We start from the raw sequence: 22,633 nt of genomic DNA on the forward strand, positions 1-22,633 counted from the left end.
TTTACTGCAGTGGGAATGGCATATAAAAGTAGTGGCCTTAAGAATGTGAAAATTAGCCTCAGAGCTCCTGCAATCTCCTCCCTTACCTCACAAAGCAGCCTAAGATACCTTGGCTTGGGGGTTTATCCAGTTTTACCCCCACTAGAACTGCTAACACCTCCTCCCTCCCAATGTTAATCTGTTCAATTATATCACAGTCCCTGCCCTGTTTTCAAAATGCAAAGTATTCATATAGTACCTCACTGACGCCTTCCAACTCCATAGAGACTGTTACTTTGGTCCCTAATGGGTCCTGCTTCATCTATTATTATCCTCTTGCCCTCAATATACTTATAAAACACCTTGTGATTTTCCTTTATTTTGTCCACCGGTGCTTTTTTATGCTCCCTTTTTGCTCTCTAATTTTTTTTAAGTACCCCCTGAACCTTTTACACTCTTCTAGGGCTTCCACTGTGTTGTGCCCCCTGCATCTGTTACAAGTCTCCCCTTTTCCATATTGAATCCTGCATATCCCTTGATATCCAGCTTCTCTGGACTTTTTGGTTCCGCCCTTTACCTTTACGAGAGCATGTTGGCCCATATTCTCTCTCTATTTCCTTTTTGAAAGACTCTGACTGCTCTGATGTGGATCTTCCCACAAATAGATGCTCCCAGTCCACTTTTGCTCGACCTCAACTCATCATATTAAAATCGATTTTCCCCCACCAGTTCAGAAACCTTATTTCCGGTCCATCTTTGTCTTTTTCTTTAAATCTTACCAAGTTATGATCACTATCACTGAATTGCTCCCCATTGACACATCTAGCACCTACCCTGCTTCATTCCCTAAAATGTTGTCAAATATTGCCCCCTCTCTTGTAGGACTATCTACGTGATGGCTCAAAATTCTCTTGGATGCATTTTAAGAATTCCAATCCCTTTAAGCCTTTCGTACTCTGCCTATCCCGGTGAATATTGGAGGAGTTTAAATTCCTACTATTATTGCCCTATAATTTTTATATTTCTCTTCGCTTTGTCTACATATCTACTCTTCTAGCTGTCTCTGACTGTTTGGGGGTCTATTGTACACAGCCAACAACATGATTGCCCTCTTTTTTGATTTTAAGTTCCACCCATATGGCCTCAATTGAGGAACCTGATAAGGTATCACCCCTACTCACGGCAGTAATTGACTCTTCGATGTTGCAATACCACCTTCTCTTTTACCCCCCTCCTTCTTGCCCAGAGATTCCATACCCCAGAAAACTGAGCTGTCAGTCCCGCCCCTTCTCAACCATGTCTCTGTGATAACAATATCACACCTTCAGTTTGCCTTACCCAGAAGACTCATTGCATAAAAGTAAATGCCAGCCAGCCTTGCCATATTCCCTTGTGCCTTAACGTGTCTCTCTTTGCGCTGCCTTCTAGACTAACTTACGTTTTCTTCTATACTGGCCGTGCGTCACCCCACACTGAGATCCATGCCCCTGCCAAATTACTTTTGCCCTCTCAGTATATGTATCACATCATCATAATGTCTCAATCTTACTCTTGAGGGCTTTATTTTCATATGGCCATGTTGAACCACTTCACACAGATTTGTGCAGGTCATTATGTTACATGATGCCTCAGTGTCTACCTAACATTTCTTGTACATTTGATACTCTCCCTTTGCGGCCGTCATTGTGAAACATTTCTCCTTTAGAGTTGACTATATAAAAATAATCAGTTTTATTGTCTATATTTCTTCATCAGACTCTTCTGCTGATGTCTCTCCGGTGGCCACCAACTCAATTGGTTCATTTTGCTTCTTTCGTACCAAACACTTGTGTGAAATTATTCTGCTCTAATCCTTTTCCTGTGTCTGCCATGCTCTGCAGTATTTGCATCCTGCCCTTTTTCTGCTTGGAGTGTCTCTCAGCGTAATTTATCTCCTGGTTTGCTCCAAAATACATGTGCTCTAACTGATATTTCACAACTTCCACATTTCAACAAAGGTCTGTTTCTTTCCTTAGGTCAGTTTCTCACCAAGAGGTCTTGCATGTCTAAGTTAGTCTGTCTCTATTCAGGTCATCTTTTAACTATTTGAATTCACATGATCCTCCATTATTGCATTCAAGTACTGGACACACTCCTCATTTTCACTCTGAACCTGAGTGTTGAATACATATCGTTCGTTTGTCGCATTCACTCGAAGTTCAAAATGTGATTTTAAGGTTTTCAAATTCTCTACAGTCTGTTTTCTCTGCTCATCACTCAGATTAAGGTGGTGTACACATTTTAGTTGTCCCTCACCAACAGTGTGAAAAGCAGTGTTAAAAGTATGGCTACTCTTATTGGTTCAGGCTTGTTAATTGAGCCTGTTGCAATCTCATAGTTCTGCCATTGTAAGTGAAAATCTGTGACCCTGGGTTCTGTGTCTTCTCTACATAATTTCCAAGGTTCAAAAAACTATTTTTCTCCACTTCCTGACACAATTTTTCATTTTTGATACTATTCATTAGTATCTGTCTTAATGAGAGGCTTCATTGAACTGTTCAGAGATGATTTGATTTATTATTGTCACATGTATTAGTTTACAGTGAAAAGTATTGCTCCTTTGACACTATACACACATTCAAAGCATACCGTTCACAGAGAAGGAAAGGAGAGGGTGCAGAATGTAGCGTTACAGTCATGGCTAGGGCACAGAGAAAGATCAGTTCAATGCAAGGTAGGTCCATTCAAAAGTCTGACAACAGCAGAGAAGAAGCTGTTCTTGAGTCAGTTGGTACGTGACCTCAGATTTTTGTATCTTTTTCCTGATGGAAGAAGTTGGGAGAGCGAATGTCCAGGGTGCATGGGGTCCTTAATTATGCCGGCTGCTTTTCTGAGGCAGCAGGAAGTGTGGACAGAGTTAACGGACGGGAGGCTGGTTTGCGTGATGGACTGGGCTACATTCATGGCTTTTTGTAGTTTCTTGCGGTCTTGGCCATACCAAACTGTGATACAATGAGAAAGATTGCTTTCTACGGTGCATTTGTAAAAGTTGGAGACAGTCGTAGCAGACATGCCAAATTTCCTTAGTCTTCTGAGAAAATAGAGGTGTTGGTGGGCTTTCTTAACAATTGTGTCAGCATGGGGAGGACCAGGACAGATTGTTGGTGATCTGGACACCTAAAAACCTGAAGCTCTTGACCATTTCTACTTCGTTCCCATTGATGGAGATAGGGGCATGTTCTTCACTGAACTTCCTGAAGTCGATGACAATCTCTTTCATTTTGTTGACATTTGAGGGAGAGATTATTGTCTCCCTCAGCTGGCAGTCTAAAGTGCTTACCTCATGGCAGTCACAGGGCTATGGCAAGCAAGGTAAAGATAGTCTGTACCATCCACACACACAACTCTCCAAAGCTCCTTTACCAGCACCTTCCAAAGCTGTGACCACCAAGAAATATGCCAGCAGACACCTCCCATCACCCGCAATTTCCACTCTGAATCATCCTGACTCGGAACTATATCCCCACTGCATTCGTTTCTTCATATCAATAATTCGCCCAGCACTCAGGATTCTCCTTACACCCACTAGGGGGATTCTATTCTCCAGTTATCAATCACCCACCCCAGTGAACAGCCAACCCAGAATTAAAACTGAGCAGAAATGATATTGCAGTGTTTCAGTGTAAGAGAACTGTGGATATGTGCGACTGATAGTCAGAACTGGGGTGAGTGAAATGGTTAAATGTGAACTGAAACTATTGAACCGTTTAACTGAACTCAACCCACACTAAAAAAACAAATGTATCTGTCTGATAAAGCTGGGGGTTTGTGGATGGATTGCATGTTAACGGAAAACAGTTGAGCTGCACCGACTCCAGAGAGCGGGGATGGTCAGCACCCCCTCTGTGTGAATAAACCCAGGTCCCGCCCCCTGTATTATCGGGACTGATCCTGAGCTGAACACTCGGCGGTAAAGTTCCTCTTTGCTGCTCAGTGGAGAATCTGACCCTTTCTGTCCCTCCTGTTGTCAGTGTGGAGTCTCCGAGCTGATCCCTGTGTGGGGAATGGATGGAAAGGAGCTGCAGGTACTGTCAGTGTCTCAGAGCCGGGGGGGAAAGGGGGGGATCTGGGGAAAACTTTCCTTCATCCTCACCCCCATTCAGCTCCTTATCCGGGGGAATGGATGGAAAGGAGCTGCAGGGACTGTCAGTGTCTCAGAGCCGGGGGGTGGGGGTTGGTGGTGGAAAGGTGGGGGATCTGTGTGGGTCTCTGCTCTCTCCGGAGGAGTGAAATTGGGGTTGATCTTTGTGGCCCTCATTCCCCTGTGAGGTTGGGGGTGATGATGTGGAGATGCCGCTCCTGGACTGGGGTAAACACAGTAAGAAGTCTCACAACACCAGGTTTAAGTCCAACAGGGTGTGGGAGGGGGGTGGGGAAATAACGTGGATGGGGGCACCAGTGTGGGTGTTTTCCCCCCCCTGGGTGCTGGGGGGGGGAGGTCAGTGTGGGTGGGGATAATCAGTATGGGTGTCTTCCCCCTCCTGGGGGCTGGGGGGATCAGTGTGGGTGACTTCCCCCTCTGGGTGTGGGGGGATCAGTGAGGGTATCTTTCCCCGTGACGGTGGGGGGGGGGGGCGTAATCAGTGTGGGTGGGGATAATCAGTATGGGTGTCTTCCCCCTCTGGAGGTGAGGGGATCAGTGTGGGTATCTTTCCCCTCTGGGTGTGGGGGGATCAGTGTGGGTGGAGAGGGTGAGATGAGTATCTGTCTGTGCCTGGAAGAGAACTGGGCTGAAATTGGATTGAATGAATAAATGTATTGTTCTTGCTGCTGTTCAGTCGCTGCCTGGTTTATATCCTGTACACCTGCCTCTTTTATTTGCTTATCCGTTATTGAATGACGTATTGGCCATCTGGCTGAGGTTGATTCAATGCCCTACCACAATTTGTTTGTTTATTCTGTTAATATTGAACATCTGTCTCATACTTCTCAATATTAAGTTGCGATTATCAGCTATTTACTCTTAAAACTTGCCAGCCCTTACAAAAGCCCCCAGCTCCCCATGTTGCTAAGTATTCCATGATTCCCACTTCCCTAACAGCATTGTGGGTATCCCTACACCACCGGCAGCAGTTCAGGAAGGCAGCTCACCACCACTTTCTCAAGGGGCAATTAGAGATGGGCAATAAATGCTGGTCTAGCCAGTGACACCCAGAAAGAGTTTGTTCAGTTTGTAGGTTTTTTTTGTTGCAGAGCTGTGGGTGGAGGAAATCTTTGCTTTCCTTTCCCATCCTGACAGAGCTGGCCTGATGTCCCCGGCGTTAATACTGAGCTTCATTCAAACATTTCACAACAGAAAAAAGGCCTCTCTCACTTAAAAATATTACAGAAATTACAGGAAAGAAAAAGATGAGGGATGAAGCTAATTGAAACATTTGTCAAAATGTCAAGGTATACATGGAAAGGTTATTTCTGCACGCTCCTCCAATCCCAGTTGGAATATAGCCTGGGAACTATCGTGGGATATCAAAGAACAGTCAATGGACAATTCAACATGGAATAATCATAGGTAAAGGATGAAAGGTCAGATACCCAGGTTTCTTGGACATTAGCAAACCATGTTGTCTGCTGCCCTTGTCCTAGATGGTAGCAGTCACGGGTCTGGAAGGTGCTGCCTAAGGAGCCTTGGTGAGATGCATCTTGTAGGTGGTACACACGGCCGTCACTGTGCGTCGGGGTTGGAGGGAGTAAATGTTTGTGGTTAGCATGTTGATTAAGTGGGGCTGCTTTATGCTGGATGGTGTCGAGCTTCTCGAGTGTTGTTGGAACTGCATTCATTCAAGCAAATGGACAGTATTCCATCACACTCCCGACTTGTGCCTTGTAAAAGGTGAACAAACTTTAAGGATTCAGGAGGTGAGTTACTTCGGATTCCCGGCCTCTGATTTACTCTTTAAACCTCAGTATTTATATTGCTAGTCCAGTTTAATTTCTTATTAAGGGTAACCCGCAAGATGTTGATAGTGGGAGATGCAGCAATAATAACGCCATTGAATGTCAAGGGACAATGGTTAGATTCTCTTTGTTGCAGATGTTGTGTGGCGTGGATATTACTTGCCACTTGTTAGCCCAAGCCTAGATATTATCCAGGTCTTTCTGCACTGCTTTAGTATCTGAGGAGTTTCAATTGGTGCTGAACATTGTGCAGTCATCAGTGAACATCCCCATCTTATGACAGAAGGTCATTGATGAAGCAGCTGAAGATGGTTGGGCTGAGGACACTATCCTGAGGAACTCCTGCAGAGATATCCTGGACCTGAGATCACTGTCTCCAAAGACCACAACCATTGTTCGAGAAAAGGATCATTCCCCCCAACCATGTTTTGGAAAAACAGCAAAGAATTAAACTCTGAAGCCCAACTCTGAGGAAGACTCATACAGACTCAAAATGTTAAATGTTTCTCTCTCTCTACAGATGCTGCCTTATCTGCTGAGTTTATCCAGCATTTTCTGTTTCTATTTCAAATTTCCAGCATCCGCAGTATTTTGCTTTTAATTTAATAGAATTAAACCCTGCAGAAGGTGAAGGAATGTTTTCCCTAAACATCCCCTGCTTCCCTCCCCGCCAATATCTGAGTTATTGACAGTACCTGCAGCTCCTTTCCATCCACCACAAGGATCACTTGCAATACAGGGTACTCAGGGACACTGAAAGGGACAACCGTAACTGAGCGGGAACAAGATACCTGTAGATATTTTTTCCCGGGAATTGAGACAGTTAAAGAGTGCAGTGTTTACTGTGAGGATCCAGTGTGATTCTGGATCACTGGGAGTTTCAGGTACAGCTCCTGAGAAATGGGGATTATTGAAGGGAGAACCACACAGGTTCCAGTGGAGCTGTGATCAACAGCCACTGGTTGTTGTTAATGTAACACACTGTCTGGTGATTGTTTGAGGCAAAACATTGAACAGAAAAGCAAAATATTGGAGATAATGGAAATCTAAAATAAAGCTAACACACAGCAGGTCAGACAGAGAGGAAAAGTCAGTTAATAATAGTCGTGAATGTTCATTCCAGCACATTTCTGTTCCTCAGTTTTATGTTGCTATTTTCAGGAACACCAGATTTCTCAAAGTGCTTCAGAGTCAATGAAATACTTTCTGAAATGGACTCTCTGCTACAAGAGACATGTCAGTCTTGGATTTAGTGTTTAAGTCTGGAAATGGGACTGATTTCGGGATCCTTGCTGAGATGGAACCAATTTAGAGAGAGACAGGCAGTAAAGAGCTGAATTCTGGTGAAGATCAAAGACAGCTTCCCCTGATCCACCTCTTTTTCTTTGGGGTCTGAGACACTGACAGTTCCAGCCATTCCCTTTGTTGCGATCCCAGTTGTTGTTATACCTGAGAGAAAGATCCCAGAACAGATCCAGGCTGGGAGAAACTTTCCTTCATCTTCACCCCCATTCAGCTCCTTATCCGGGGGAGTGGATGGAAAGGAGCTGCAGGGACTGTCAGCAGGCTGTAGAGGTACAGCAATATTGGTACGAGGGAGAGTGGGGGAGAGGGTGTGAGGGTGGGGGATCTGGGGGGAATGGGGTGGGGACAATGGGAAATGGATGGAAAAAGAGTCGTGATGGTTGGAGGATGAGATCAGTGTCTGTCTCTTATTCCCTGTACTGGGAGGATGATTCTATTTACATTTTACTGAAAGCAGAAATAGACCGGTTCAGCAAGCTGCCTGGTTTTTACATTGTGGACAGCAGCTGCTTCCTTTATTTGCATTTCAGTTAATAATAACCAGGGCAATCTGGTTCCAGCTAATTCAGTTCAGTTCCTTTCAATGGTTATGCTTTGTAAATACTGAATAAGACTCTGTCTCATACTTCTCGAAAACAGATTGCGATTATCAGCCATTTATTGTTAAGAATCCCCAGCCTTAAAAATCTCTCTTTTTAAAAATTCCCCATGTTGCCAAGTACCTCATAATAAGAACAAAGAACAAAGAACAACCCAGCACGGGAAACAGGCCCTTCGGCCCAACGAGCCCGCGCCACCGCATCACCCTACACCTATTCTACCCTGTGTGTCTACGAGTGGAACCCCTAACTTAGCCAGATTCAGGGGAGAATAGTGTCAATTTGGTAAAACCAATCAGCCTAAGAGCACATCTTTGGGGTGTGGGAGGAAACCGGAGCGCCCAGAGGAAACCCACGCAACCACAGGGAGAATGCACAAACTCCCACAGACACAGGCCCAAATCCATGTATCTGCACAGCTAGCAGTGCTAGTCACCGAGCTGTTGCGGCGCCCGTCTACCGGTCCAGGATCAAGCACACACACCGACACGAAGTACTAGGCCACTCCCGGAACCTCCAAGAGCAGCCCACGCACGACCCACCGTGTGCATGCCCCTCGTTTGACAACGAGGTGGACCTCCGCCTGCGGAATAAAAAGACAAAAACGTTAATCTTACAAACCTGCTTTTCCGGTGTCTCCCGAGGTTCTGACCTTATTTAATAGCCCCTACCATAAGCCTCCATCCTCGTTTCACTCATGTGTCTATCTAACTGAACCTTAAACGAGTCCAACGTTCCTGCCTCCACCACCCTACTCGGTAGCGCGTTCCATACCCCCACAACTCTCTGCGTAAAGAACCTTCCTCTCACATCCAAATTATACCTCTCCCCCCTCACCCTTAAATCATGACCTCTCGTATTTGTACCCAGTCGAGGGAGCAGTCTCTCACTATTGACTCTATCTATTCCCTTCAGTATCTTATATACCTCTATCATGTCCCCCCTCAATCTCCGTCTTTCCAAGGAGAAAAGTCCTAGTTTCTCCAACCTTTCCTCGTAACCCAGCCCCTCCATGCCAGGCAACATCCTGGTAAACCTCCTCTGCACCCTTTCCAGAGACTCCACGTCCTTCCGGTAGTAAGGTGACCAGAACTGGACGCAGTACTCCAAGTGCGGTCTAACCAACGTTCTATACAACTGAAGCATTAGACGGCAGCTTTTGTACTCTATACCCCTTCCTATAAAGGCTAGCATTCCATAAGCCTTCCTAACAACCTTCTCCACTTGTGTCGCAACCTTCATGGATTTGTGAACCTGCACTCCCAGGTCCCTCTGTATTTCTATACTCCTAATCTGTCTACCTTTTATCACATAGCTCCTCTCTGCATTATTCCTTCCAAAATGCATCACCTCGCATTTGTCAGGATTAAATTCCATCTGCCACCTATCTGCTCAATGCACCAACCTATCTATATCCTGTTGTATCACCTGACAATCCACTTCAGTACCCGCCAACCCTGCCATCTTGGTGTCATCCGCAAACTTGCTGATCACACCACCTACACTCTCTTCCAAGTTATTTATGTATACTACAAAGAGTACAGTGAACATAAGAACATAAGAAATAGGAGCAGGAGTAGGCCATCTAGCCCTTCGAGCCTGCCCCGCCATTCAATAAGATCATGGCTGATCTGTCGTGGCTCAGTTCCACATTCCCGCCCTCTCCCCATAACCCTTAATCCCCTCTCTTATCAAAAACCCATCAACCCGCGTCTTAAAAATATTTAGCGAGGCAGCCTCCACCACTTCAACGGGCAGAGAATTCCAGAGATTCACCACCCTTTGAGTGAAGAAGTTCTTCCTCAACTCTGTTCTAAACCGCCCCCCCCTTTATCTTGAGGCTGTGCCCCCTAGTCCTACTGTCCTTTCTGAGCGGGAAGAGTCTCTCCACCTCTATCATGATTTCCAATTTTCCTCACAGCATGGTGGGTGTACCTACACCTCAGGGACTGCAGCAGGTTCAAGAAGGCGGCTCACTCACCACCTTCTCAAGGGGCAATTAGAGATGGGCAATAAATGCTGGTCTAGCCAGTGACACCCCGTCCTGTAAATGAGTTAAAACATTTTGTTAGAGGTTTCCTTGTATATCACATTGCTAAAAAGGGACACGTTTTTTCCATATGAGCACTTCCTGACTTGCTAAGTTAATAGCCTCTCTACTTTTCTCCACAATATGTTTCACTGGGTGGGTCCAGACTGTTCTAATCTCGATCCAAGCACATTCCTGGGAAACTTCACTTCTGACCTGGAAGGTGAGGAACTGGAGACCAGGAGTGATCCAGCTCCACCAATCCCCTCTGGTACAAGGTGAAGGAATTATCCCTCGGACATAGGGCCACCCAGCCTGTGCTTTGCACCTTTGTTTCTTCTGGCTACTTCTGATGGATAGGTGACTGTGAATGTGCCTCTGGTGTTGGGCTCAGTGTTAATCCCTGTATTGACTGGGATGAGTGAATAGGAGCTGCAGGGACTGTCAGTGTCACTGGGGGAAACTTTCCTTCATCCTCACCCCCATTCAGCTCTTTATTCAAAATAAACTCCTGAGGATCCTGGAAATCTGAGATAAATATAGAAAATGCTGGAATTCCTCAGCAGTCCAGACAGAGAATCTGTGGAGAGAGAAACAGAATTAATATTTGAAGTTTAACCCAGCTTTTCTGCCTGCTGACTCTCTGCGGTAATCAGTTACATTCCCAACCTTCACTGCAAAAAAAAAGTAAAAAGTCTGACAACACCAGGTTTTAGTCCAAACGATTTATTTGATAATACTCACAAGCTTTCGAGGTTTCCCTCTTCGTCAGGTGAATGGAGAGTTCTGGCCTCAGACAGAGCGTATAAAGCACAGACAGTTTAGAGATTACTGATTAGAATGCAAATCCTTACACCTAACCTGCTGTTCAAGACCTGAAGTGGCTGACAATGCGAGTGGAAGGAGCACTGATCACAGGTTACAGAGATGTGTATTGTCTCCAGACAGTACAGTAAGTGAGGTTTTGCAAACCCAGGCAAGTCACAGGGGTTACAGATAGTGCGACATGAACCCAAGATCCCTGTTAAGACCGTCCTCATGTGTGCGGAACTTGGCTATCAGTCTCTGTTCAGCGACTCTGCGCTGTCGTGTGTCGTGAAGGCCACCTTGGAGAATGCTTACCGAAGGTCAGAGGCTGAATACCCATGACCACTGAAGTGTTCGCCAACAGGAAGGGAACAGTCTTGCCTGGTGATTGTCGAGTGATGTTCATTCATCCGTTGTCGTAGCGTCTGCATGGTCTCCCCAATGTACCATGCTTCGGGACATCCTTTCTTGCAACGTATCAGGTAGACAATGTCGGCCGAGTTGCAAGAGTATTTACCATGTACCTGGTGGATGGTATTCTCACGTGTGATGATGGTATCCATGTTGATGATCCGGCATGTCTTGCAGAGGTTGCTGTGGCAAGGTTGTGTGGAATTGTGGTCACTGTTCTCCTGAAGACTGGGTAGTTTGCTGCGAACAATGGTCTGTTTGAGGTTGTGTGGTTGTCTGAAGGCAAGAAGTGGGGGTGTGGGGATAGCCCTGGTGAGATGTTCGTCTTCATCACTGATATGTTGAAGACTCCGGAGAAGATGTTGTAGCTTCTCCGCTCCGGGGAAGTACTGGACGACGAAGGGTACTCTGTCCACCGTGTCCCGTGTTTGTCTTCTGAGGAGATCGGTGCGGTTTTTCGCTGTGGCGCATCGGAACTGTCAATCTATGAGTCGAGCACCATATCCTGTTCTCATGAGGGCATCTTTCAGGGTCTGGAGGTGTCTGTCACGATCCTCCTCATCTGAGCAAATCCTGTGTATACGGAGGGCTTGTTCATAGGGAATGGCTTCTTTAACATGTTTAGGGTGGAAGCTGGAGAAGTGGAGCATTGTGAGATTGTCTGTGGGCTTGTGGTACAGTGAGGTGCTGAGGTGGCCGTCCTTAATGGAGATGCGTGTGTCCAAGAATGCAACTGATTCTGGGGAATAGTCCATGGTGAGTCTGATGGTGGGGTGGAATTTGTTGATATCATCATATAGTTGTTTCAGTGACTGTTCACCATGAGGCCAAAGGAAGAAAATGTCATCGATGTTATCTAGTGTACAGCATCGGGTGAAGATCCTGTGTGGTGAAGAAGTCTTGTTCGAACCTGTGCATGAAGATGTTGGCATATTGAGGTGCAAATTTGGTCCCCATGGCTGTTCCATGTGTCTGGATGAAAAACTGGTTGTTGAAGGTGAAGACATTGTGGTCCAGGATAAAGCGGATGAGTTGTAAGATTGCATCTGGAAACTGGCAGTTGTCAGCATTGAGTACTGAGGCAGTCGCAGCAATGCCATCGTTGTGGGGGATGTTGGTGTAGAGCGCCGAGACATCCATTGTGACGAGGAGTGTCCCTGGTTCAACTGCTCCATGTGTGCTGAGTTTCAGTCGGAAGTCCGTAGTGTCGCGACAAAAGCTGGGGGTTCTTTGTACAATGGGTTTCAGGATGCCCTCGACGTGAGGAGGATCGTGATAGACACCTCCAGACCCTGAAAGATGCCCTCATAAGAACAGGATATGGTGCTCGACTCATAGATCGACAGTTCCGATGCGCCACAGTGAAAAACCGCACCGATCTCCTCAGAAGGCAAACACGGGACACAGTGGACAGAGTACCCTTCATCGTCCAGTACTTCCCCGGAGCGGAGAAGCTACGACATCTTCTCCGGAGTCTTCAACATATCATTGATGAAGGCGAACATCTCGCCAGGGCTATCCCCACACCCCCACTTCTTGCCTTCAGACAACCACACAACCTCAAACAGACCATTGTTCGCAGCAAACTACCCAGTCTTCAGGAGAACAGTGACCACAATTCCACACAACCCTGCCACAGCAACCTCTGCAAGACATGCCGGATCATCGACATGGATACCATCATCACACGTGAGAATACCATCCACCAGGTACATGGTAAATACTCTTGCAACTCAGCCGACATTGTCTACCTGATACATTGCAAGAAAGGATGTCCCGAAGCATGGTACATTGGGGAGACCATGCAGACGCTACGACAACGGATGAATGAACATCACTCGACAATCACCAGGCAAGACTGTTCCCTTCCTGTTGGCGAACACTTCAGTGGTCACGGGTATTCAGCCTCTGACCTTCGGGTAAGCATTCTCCAAGGCGGCCTTCACGACACACGACAGCGCAGAGTCGCTGAACAGAGACTGATAGCCAAGTTCCACACACATGAGGACGGTCTCAACAGGGATCTTGGGTTCATGTCGCACTATCTGTAACCCCCGTGACTTGCCTGGGTTTGCAAAACCTCACTTACTGCACTGTCTGGAGACAATACACATCTCTGTAACCTGTGATCAGTGCTCCTTCCACTCACATTGTCAGCCACTTCACGTCTTGAACAGCAGGTTAGGTGTAAGGATTCGCATTCTAATCAGTAATCTCTAAACTGTCTGTGCTTTATATGCTCTGTCTGAGGCCAGAACTCTCCATTCACCTGACGAAGAGGGAAACCTCGAAAGCTTGTGAGTCTATTATCAAATAAATCGTTTGGACTAAAACCTGGTGTTGTCAGACTTTTTACTGTGTTTACGCCAGTCCAACGCCGGCATACCCACATCATGCAAAAAAAAAGCCAGTGACAGTTTCTGTGATTCAGAGTATCCATCTCAATTTTACAACAGTAGACAGGGTGAAGAAACCATGGTCAACATATCCAGAAACCTCACCAACTACAACCTTGGCATCAGATCTCAATTCCCTCAGCCCATTGAATTCATTTCAGAGTTAACATAGAGTCTCATCATAGAGACATTGAGCAGAATTTTACATGAATGATTCTAAGTGCCCAGCGAGCGTGAAAATGAGAGAGTTCCTGATCCGTTTCTTGGGTGAGTTTTCACGCCCAATCTTACAGAAAAAAATGGTTTGTTACTTGCTGCTGCTGCAGGCACTGGGTTGGGCTTAATTCAGCAGCTAGCCTGCAGAGGGAGCTACTGCGCATGTGCAGACCTCTGATTCTGCACATGCACAAGTTGAACAGCAGGGGTCTGACAGACAGAGGGCTGTCAGGCTGCTGCTGCTGCAGGCAACTTTAACAAACCCCATTACCCCCCACCCCTTGCAATCATGGGGGCCCGCACTTGATCATAAGCCCCACGATGCTCAAAATGCAGACCTCCCTGTCCAGACTGATCATGTCCTCTCCCCCCTGATCCAATAGCAACGCAGAGTGCGCAGCAGACCCTGCTCCCTCCCTGATCAGGCCCTGCCCCTGCCCCTGGCTGTGCACCCATTGGCTCCACCCCTGCACCATAGGCCCCACACCTGGTCCCACCTCCATAGGCTCCATTCCTTAGCACTGGATGGTGGGCAGTGGCCGGTGAGCATTGACCAGGTGCCAGGATGGCAGTGCCAATGTGCCAGGGTGGCACTACCAGGCTGCCACTGCCCAAGGAGAGAACCTCGCCCAGCAAGGCCACAAAAGCAAATACATGCAAATAAATATTACCATAATTTATCCAGCCCCACGCCCATTTCCGGTGAGAGGCTGAGCACGCCAGAAATCCGCATCTCATTAAAATCACGAGAGCTGAGAAATTGAGTGTGATCCTGATTTTTCAGTTCCTGTGCGATTTTACCGGCTCGTTCTGCCTATCGATGGGCAGGGCGTGCTGGTAAAATCCCAGCTACTGTCTCAAAACACATAACAGAGCAATAATTTCTATTTAATCCTGCAATTACACTTAAATTATAAATCAGTTAAAGGGGATACTCTGGAGCTCAGTCAGATAAACGCCCAGTGTAGCACTCCCTCAGCACTGACCCTCTGACAGTGCGGCACTCCCTCAGTACTGACCCCCTGACAGTGAGGCACTCCCTCAGTACTGACCCCCTGACAGTGCGGCACTCCCTCAGTACTGACCCCCTGACAGTGCGGCACTCCCTCAGTACTGACCCTCTGACAGTGCGGCACTCCCTCAGCACTGACCCTCTGACAGTGCGGCACTCCCTCAGCACTGACTCACTAATAATGCAGTGCAGAGAGGAGTTAACACCCACTGGGGAGAGCACTTTGAGGATCTCCGTAACTAGGATCCAGCCTTTGCCGTAAGTGCCATTGACACCATCTCGCAACACGTTACCCGCAATAACCTCAGCGCAACCCCAGCTCAAGGTGACGGTGGAAAAGCCATCTGACAGCTGAAAAACAAGAAGGCCTCTGGCACAGGTGGAATCTTCATTGAAATATTAAATCCGGCAGAGAGATACTCTTCACAAGAATCCACAATCTCATCCCACTCTTGTCTGGATGTATCTCACAACAGCAGGTCAAAGTCCAACAGATTTATTTGCAGCAAATGCCACTAGCTTTTGGAACTGGCTATTCCTTCTAATCATGATGTGGATGTGCTGGTGTTGGACTGGGGTAACCACAGTAAAAAGTCTGACAACACCAGGTTTTAGTCCAACCGATTTATTTGATAGTAAACTCACAAGCTTTCGAGGGGACTCCCTCTTCGTCAGGTGAATGGAGAGTTCTGGACAAGCCCTCCGTATACACAGGATTTGCTCAGTTGAGGAGGATCGTGACAGACACCTCCAGACGCTGAAAGGTGCCCTCATAAGAACAGGATATGGCGCTCGACTCATAGATCGACAGTTCCGATGCACCACAGCGAAAAACCGCACCGATCTCCTCAGAAGACAAACACGGGACAAGGTGGACAGAGTACCCTTCGTTGTCCAGTACTTCCCCGGAGCAGAGAAGCTACGACATCTTCTCCGGAGTCTTCAACATATCATTGATGAAGACGAACATCTCACCAGGGCTATCCCCACACCCCCACTTCTTGCCTTCAGACAACCACACAACCTCAAACAGACCATTGTTCGCAGCAAACTACCCAGCCTTCAGGAGAACAGTGACCACAACACCACACAACACAGCCACAGCAACCTCTGCAAGACATGCCGGATCATTGACATGGATACCATCATCACACGTGAGAATACCATCCACCAGGTACCCAGGAAATACTCTTGCAACTCGGCCAACATTGTCTACCTGATACGTTGCAAGAAAGGATGTCCTGAAGCATGGTACATTGGGGAGACCATGCAGCCGCTACGACAACGGATGAATGAACATTGCTTGACAATCACCAGGCAAGACTGTTCCCTTCCTGTTGGTGAACACTTCAGTGGTCACGGGCATTCAGCCTCTGACCTTCGGGTAAGCGTTCTCCAAGGCGGCCTTCACGACACACGACAGCGCAGAATTGCTGAGCAGAGACTGATAGCCAAGTTCCGCACACATGAGGACGGTCTCAACAGGGATCTTGGGTTCATGTCGCACTATCTGTAACCCCCGTGGCTTGCCTGGGTTTGCAAAACCTCATTCACTGTACTGTCTGGAGACAATACACATCTCTGTAACCTGTGATCAGTGCTCCTTCCACACACATTGTCAGCCACTTTAGGACTTGAACAGCAGGTTAGGTGTAAAGATTCGCATTCTAATCAGTAATCTCGAAATTGTCTGTGCTTTATATGCTCTGTCTGAGGCCAGAACTCTCCATTCACCTGACGAAGAGGGAGTCCCCTCGAAAGCTTGTGAGTGTACTATCAAATAAGTCGGTTGGACTAAAACCTGGTGTTGTCAGACTTTTTACTGTGTTTATCCCAGTCCAACGCCAGCACATCCACATCAGAGTTAATGTTTCACATTAATCACCCTTCATTAAAACCAGAAAGAGGGAGAAACAAAGTTGTTTTTATTTGTAATAATATAATTTATTCATCTAAAATCTGGAAGACACATTACAAAACATGTCAGACTGTAAATCGCAGTGATATTCACATTCTCTCCAGAGAGCTGACAATATCAGAAACATTTCTATATTTTCGTTACAGAGAGTACAATTCTTTTCAAACGATCGGTCATGTTGCACTTTGGGGAACTTCAATCCTCCCTAATAATGCAGCGCAGAGAGGCAGTTAACACCCACTGGGGAGAGCACTTTAGGATCTCTGTAACCAGGATCCAGCCTTTGACACAATGCCATTGACACCATCTTGCAACACACTACCCACCATCATCTCAGCACAACCCCAGCTCAACGTGAGGGCAAAAAAACCATCCGAAAGCTGAAAAACAGCAAGGCCTCTGGCGCAGGTGGAATCCTCACTGAAATATTAAATCCAGCAGAGATACTCTTCACAAGAATCCACAATCTCATCCCACGTGCCATCTGACACGAGACTGGGATTAAACTCACAGTCTCGGGGTTTATAGATCTTTAACAGCTCTTCAGTGACTTGGCTGAAAGGCTTTACAAAGTGACCTTTCCCCATCGTGCCCTGGCAGCGGTTGTTCCAAGCCTGAATGTGTCTCTCAGCACGTAATCCTGGGCAAGGGGACAATTCTTTGCACTGGAAGTTTGAGGCAGTCCAATCATCAGTCTGAACAGTGGGTGAACCTGTTGTAAAGGGGGTCACTGTGTTTTCTTGTTGCAGGGACACAACTTCCACAGACTCCTGCTGCTGCTGCTGAGTGTTGTTGCTGCTGTTTCAGGTAAGAGCTGTGACTGCTGGAACATTTCAGCACTGATCACAGGGTGGGGGGATCAGGAATACATCTAGCTTTAAGGTGCTGTGTGTCCTGCCAGTGGAGCCATTGAGGGAGTGGACACGGTAGTTTCACATCACACACAATGATCATCAGAACTGAAAGGAAGGAAGTTAATGTCTTCACATTAACCCCTGTGATGTGAACAGTGGGATCTGGACACTGAGCAACACTCAGTGACACTGGGATGGGTAACTGGATAACACTGGGATGGGTGCCAGAGATCCAGTGGGTCTCAGATGGGAATCGAAAGGGACTGGGATGAGATCCTGAGCTCTGGAATCAGGAGTCTGGGACAGTCCTGAGATCAGATCGACGTTAGTAAATCCGACCTTTACATTTCAGGGTCAGTTTTCAGCTCCTGAGTTCCACCTCACATTGTCCACCCCCCCCCAGTCTGTGATTTTTCTCCCAAGGGGAGGTGACCAATATCCTGATGTGTTCTCCCAGCACGTGTACAAATGGAAAACATGTGATTCAAAGTGTTGTCCAGCTGCTCTGTGCTTACAAATATCCAGCACAAGCTGGTTTTAGTTAAAGGCTCTCAATGTCTGAGCTTTAACCTTCCCACACAAATGAAAGCAGTGAGGTACTGATCAGTGCTTCTTGTAAATCGAGCATGGCAGTGTAACCATGTGAAGCTTGGGATGTAATGTACCAGCAGGGAAGTTATATCTGTGGATAAATACTTCCAATCTTTTCCAGGTTTTTCACATTTCCCAGTTTCTGGGTTCCTTGGGAAGCAGGTTGTGCTGCCCTGTACCTACAAAGGGAATGTCCCAGTCTCAGATTTACAGGTAATCTGGGGGACACCCAAACGTGAATTTTTGCACAAGTTTGTCAATGGAAGCGATGATTTGAGGAAACAAGATCCACAGTTCAGAAACAGAACAAAGCTGTTCAAAGATCAACTGGAACAAGGAAACTGGTCAGTTCTGCTCTCTGACCTCAGGGAATCAGACCGGAGCCAGTACGAGTGTCAGATCTACAAGAAGATTGATAAACAAATGCATTTGGTAAAAATTGATTCAGTCGATCTCTTTGTAACAGGTGAGAGATTTCTATTTCAGATGTTCCATATTTATGATATGGTGATGATATTAAAATAATTTAGAGTCTTTTGAACATTTCTGCAGTTGTTTCACTGGATAGACAGTGAGTAACATTGGAAGGTTTGAAATATTGTGTGATATTTTAACAAAGAATGATTGTGTGAGAGTGAGTGGTGTGAGTCAGTGTTACCTGTAACTGGTCCTTAAACTACCGGGAATTGTTATTTCTGTTTCTGAGTCTCACCTTCCTATCCCTCAGATATGGAGTTCAACAAGGAGATTCTATCCATTTATAAATACTTCCAATCTTTTCCAGGTGACTCGCCTGTCCCAGTTTCTGGGTTCCTTGGGGAGCAGGTTGTGCTGCCCTGTACCTACAAAGGGAATGTTACCATCTCAGATTTACTGGGAATCTGGGGAACCACCAAGGGTGATATCTTACACAGAGTGGTCAGTGGAAACGATGATTTGACACAACAAGACCAACGGTTCAGAAACCGAACAAAGTTATTCAAAGATCAACTGGAACAAGGAAACTGGTCAGTCCTGCTCTCTGACCTCAGGGAATCAGACCAGAATGATTATCAGTGTCAGATTTACAAGAGGCTGGAGACACGCTATTATTGGGAGCAATTTGATCTCGTCCATCTCTCTGTAACAGGTGAGAGATTTCTGTTTCAGGTTTTCTGTATTTAATCTCTAATTTTTATGGGTTCAGTCGTGCAGTGGTTATGTTACTAGACTAATAATCCCGAGACCTGGACTAATAATCCAGAGAATGTGAGTTCAAATCCCACTGTCTCAGCTTCAGAATTTAAATTCAGTTTATTTAATAAAAATCTGGAAATATAAAATTGGTCCCACTAAAAGCACCCATGAAGCTATTGCATTGTTATAAAACCCCACCTAGTTCACTAATCTTCTCCTTCTATGACAGTCCCTCAGGGTTGAGGGTGACTTGCTTCGACCGCAGAGAGGTGGGTTCTGCAGCTGGCTGAATAGACCAATCCTGGAGCCGCAGATTCTGCCCCGGGTTTGGTAGCTGGTGGTTGATGAGATGGGCGGGTGGGTGGCTCGCTCTGGGTTCTGTGCTCTATTCCCGGTGTTTACACTTGTCCTCTGCGTGCTCTACTCATTGACACTCGAGGTGATTGGTGCCTTCACAGATGTGTTGTCTCCAGTTAGTGCATTCTAAGACCAGTGATTTGCACGTGTCAATGGGGATGTTGCATTTATTTAGGGAGGTTTTCAGAGTGTCCTTGTAGCTTTTTCTCTGTGTGCCCTATTGCTTACCATTGCAGAGCTCAGAGCACTCGTTTCAGCAGGTCTTGTGTTGGGTGTGTGGACAATGTGGCCTGTCCATCGCAGCAGTGTGACTAATGCCTGAATACTGGGGATATCAGCCTGGGAGGCGATTTTCACATTGATTTGCCCATCCTGCCAGTGGATTTGCAGGGTTTTGCAGAGGCAGTGTTGGTGATATCTCTCCAGGGATTTGAGGTGTCTGCTGTGCATTGTCCATGTTTCTGATGCATACAGGAGGGTGCACTGTAACCATGAGCTCGATTGGAGGTCTCAGGCTTCGAACACCCTGTTGCTCGGATGTCTGAAGGCTGCACTGGCACATTGGAGTTGATGCTGGATTTCATTGTCGATATCTGCTCGTGCCGGAGGAGATGTGGGAAATGATCCACATTGTCCAGGGGCTCACTGTGGATCCTGATGGTTGGGGGGTGGGGGCAGTTTAATACAGGAAGAGCGGGTTGGTAGAGAACCTGTGTTTTCCAGATGTTTAGTCTGAGGTCCGTTCTCTTATATGCCTCAGTGAATGTGTTGACGATGGTTTGTAGCTCGGCCTCTTGGTTGTGGCTCTGCAGACACTAGAGGTGTCGGAGTTTGAACAGTTTCCTGCTTCGTTCCACTCCAGCGGGAAGCTTCAAGGTGATGGGATGGAGTGTTGCTGTGAGGAATATGTTGGTGCAGTGATGCAGTCCTGTTTGATCCCAGTTTGTGGACGTATTGGGTGTGTGGTGGCTCCACTGGTGAGGATCACAGTTTGCATTATCATTGTGGAACAGGTGGAGAATGGTGACGAATTTCCGTGGGAAGCCGGATTTGAGGAGGATGTTCCACAATCCCTCACGGTTGACAGAATTGGAAGCCTTTGTGAGATGGAAGAAGGCCATGTATGGAGATTGATGCTGCTCCCTGCACTTTACCTGGATTTGCCGTGTGCTGAAGATCATGTCCATTGTGTCTCTTAACAGGCGAAGCCACACTGAGGGTCAGGGAGCAGCTGTACAGACACCGGGAGGAATGGTTGAGGAGGATTGTTGCAATGACCTTTCCTATGACAGACTGTAGGAAAATCCCTCGTAATTTCCACAGTCAGACCCGTCTCCTTTCTTGAAGATGGCTTTTGTCTTCCGTGCACCTTCCCCGCCCTGCACTCCTTCCCGGCTGAACACAAATGTGCAGGTTAGGTTTAGGTTGATTGGCCATGCTTAAAGTGCTCCTTAGTGGTCCTGAGATGTAAGAACATAAGAAATAGGAGCAGGAGTAGGCCATCTAGCCCTTCGAGCCTGCCCCGCCATTCAATAAGATCATGGCTGATCTGAAGTGGATCAGTTCCACTTTCCTGCTTTCTCCCCATAACCCTTAATTCCCTTGTCTGTCAAAAACCTATCTACCCGTGACTTTAATATATTTAGCAAGGCAGCCTCCACCACTTCAACGGGCAGAGAATTCCAGAGATTCACCACCCTTTGAGTGAAGAAGTTCCTCCTCAACTCCGATCTAAACTGCACCCCCCTTATCTTGAGGCTAAGCCCTCTAGTCCTGCTACCCTTTCTAAGCAGGAAGAATCTCTCTACCTCTACCCTATCCATCCCTTTCATCATCTTATACGTCTCTATAACATCCTCCCTCATCCTTCTAAACTCCAACGAGTACAGACCCAGTCTATTTAGTCTCTCTTCATAGTCTAACCCCCTCATCTCCACTATCAGCCTAGTGAACCTCCGCTGCACTCCCTCCAAGGCCAATATATCCTTGCACAAGTGCGGCGACCAAAACTGCACACAGTACTCCAGCTGCGGCCTCACCAGTGCCCTGTACAGTTGCAGCAAGACCTCCCTGCTTTTATATTCTATCCCCTTGCTACGAAGGCCAGCATCCCATTCGCCTTCTTGATCACCTGCTGCACCTGCAGACCGGGTTTTTGCGACTCATGCACAAGGACCCCCGGGTCCCTCTGCACCGTAGCATGCTGCAGCTTTTTGCCCTTTAAATAGTAATCCCTCTTGCTATTATTTCTGCCAAAGTGGATAACCTCACACTTGCTAACATTGTATTCCATCTGCCAGGTCCTCGCCCACTCACTCAGCCTATCCAGGTCCCTCTGCAGACTTTCCACACCCTCTGCACAATTTGCTTTTCCACTCGTCTTTGTGTCATCAGCAAATTTTGTTCCCCTACACTCAGCCCCCTCCTCCAGATCATCGATATAAATGGTGAATAGCTGAGGCCCCAGCACCGATCCCTGCGGCACTCCACTAGTCACCAACCGCCAATCAGAATAGCACCCATTGATACCAACTCTCTACCTCCTATTAGACAACCAATCCTCTATCCACGCTAACACCTTACCCCCAACTCCATGCCCCCTAACCTTCTGAAGCAACCTTTCATGCGGCACCTTATCAAACGCCTTTTGAAAAATCGAGAAACACCACATCCATTGGTTCCCCTCTGTCTACCGCACCAGTCACATCCTCACAGAAATACAATAACTTTGTCAAACACAACTTCCCCTTAACGAATCCGTGCTGCGTCTGCTCCATCAAACCATTCTTTTCTAGCTGCCTCGCTATTTCTTCTTTGATGACGGATTCAAGCATTTTTCCAACTACAGACGTTAAACTAACCGGCCTGTGTAGGTTAGAGGGATTAGTGGGTAAAATATGTAGGGATATGGGGATAGGGCCTGGGTAGGATTTGGTCAGTGCAGACTCAATGGGCTGAATGGCCTCTCTCTGTACTGTAGGTTTTTATGATTTCTGTGACACCTTTCTAAATGTTTGTTCCCCTCCCGACTCAAACACTGACATCACTG

The 22,633-nt window shown here is 46.8% G+C and overlaps 1 protein-coding gene across 3 annotated transcripts in view; it reads left to right on the forward strand.

The window, feature by feature from the left end:
- The window catches only part of LOC145338020 (polymeric immunoglobulin receptor-like), a 63,473-nt gene that overhangs the window by 36,802 nt on the left and 4,038 nt on the right, over positions 1-22,633 (forward strand). The window contains exons 2-5 of one of the 3 annotated variants that reach the window (XM_080182791.1): positions 17,356-17,413; positions 18,173-18,517; positions 18,836-19,180; positions 20,598-20,703. In XM_080182791.1, coding sequence (XP_080038917.1) covers positions 17,356-17,413; positions 18,173-18,517; positions 18,836-19,180; positions 20,598-20,611 — 762 coding nt within the window. In that variant the 3' untranslated portion in view covers positions 20,612-20,703. Of the gene's footprint in view, positions 1-3,959; positions 4,044-17,355; positions 17,414-18,172; positions 18,518-18,835; positions 19,181-20,597; positions 20,704-22,633 lie in introns of those variants that run through there. The other 2 variants (XM_080182790.1, XM_080182789.1) reach the window with 2 other exon arrangements.

This window comes from Carcharhinus amblyrhynchos, unplaced genomic scaffold (assembly GCF_965287045.1).
Source record: "Carcharhinus amblyrhynchos unplaced genomic scaffold, sCarAmb.v2.hapA scaffold_89, whole genome shotgun sequence".
Classification (NCBI taxonomy): Eukaryota; Metazoa; Chordata; class Chondrichthyes; order Carcharhiniformes; family Carcharhinidae; genus Carcharhinus; species Carcharhinus amblyrhynchos.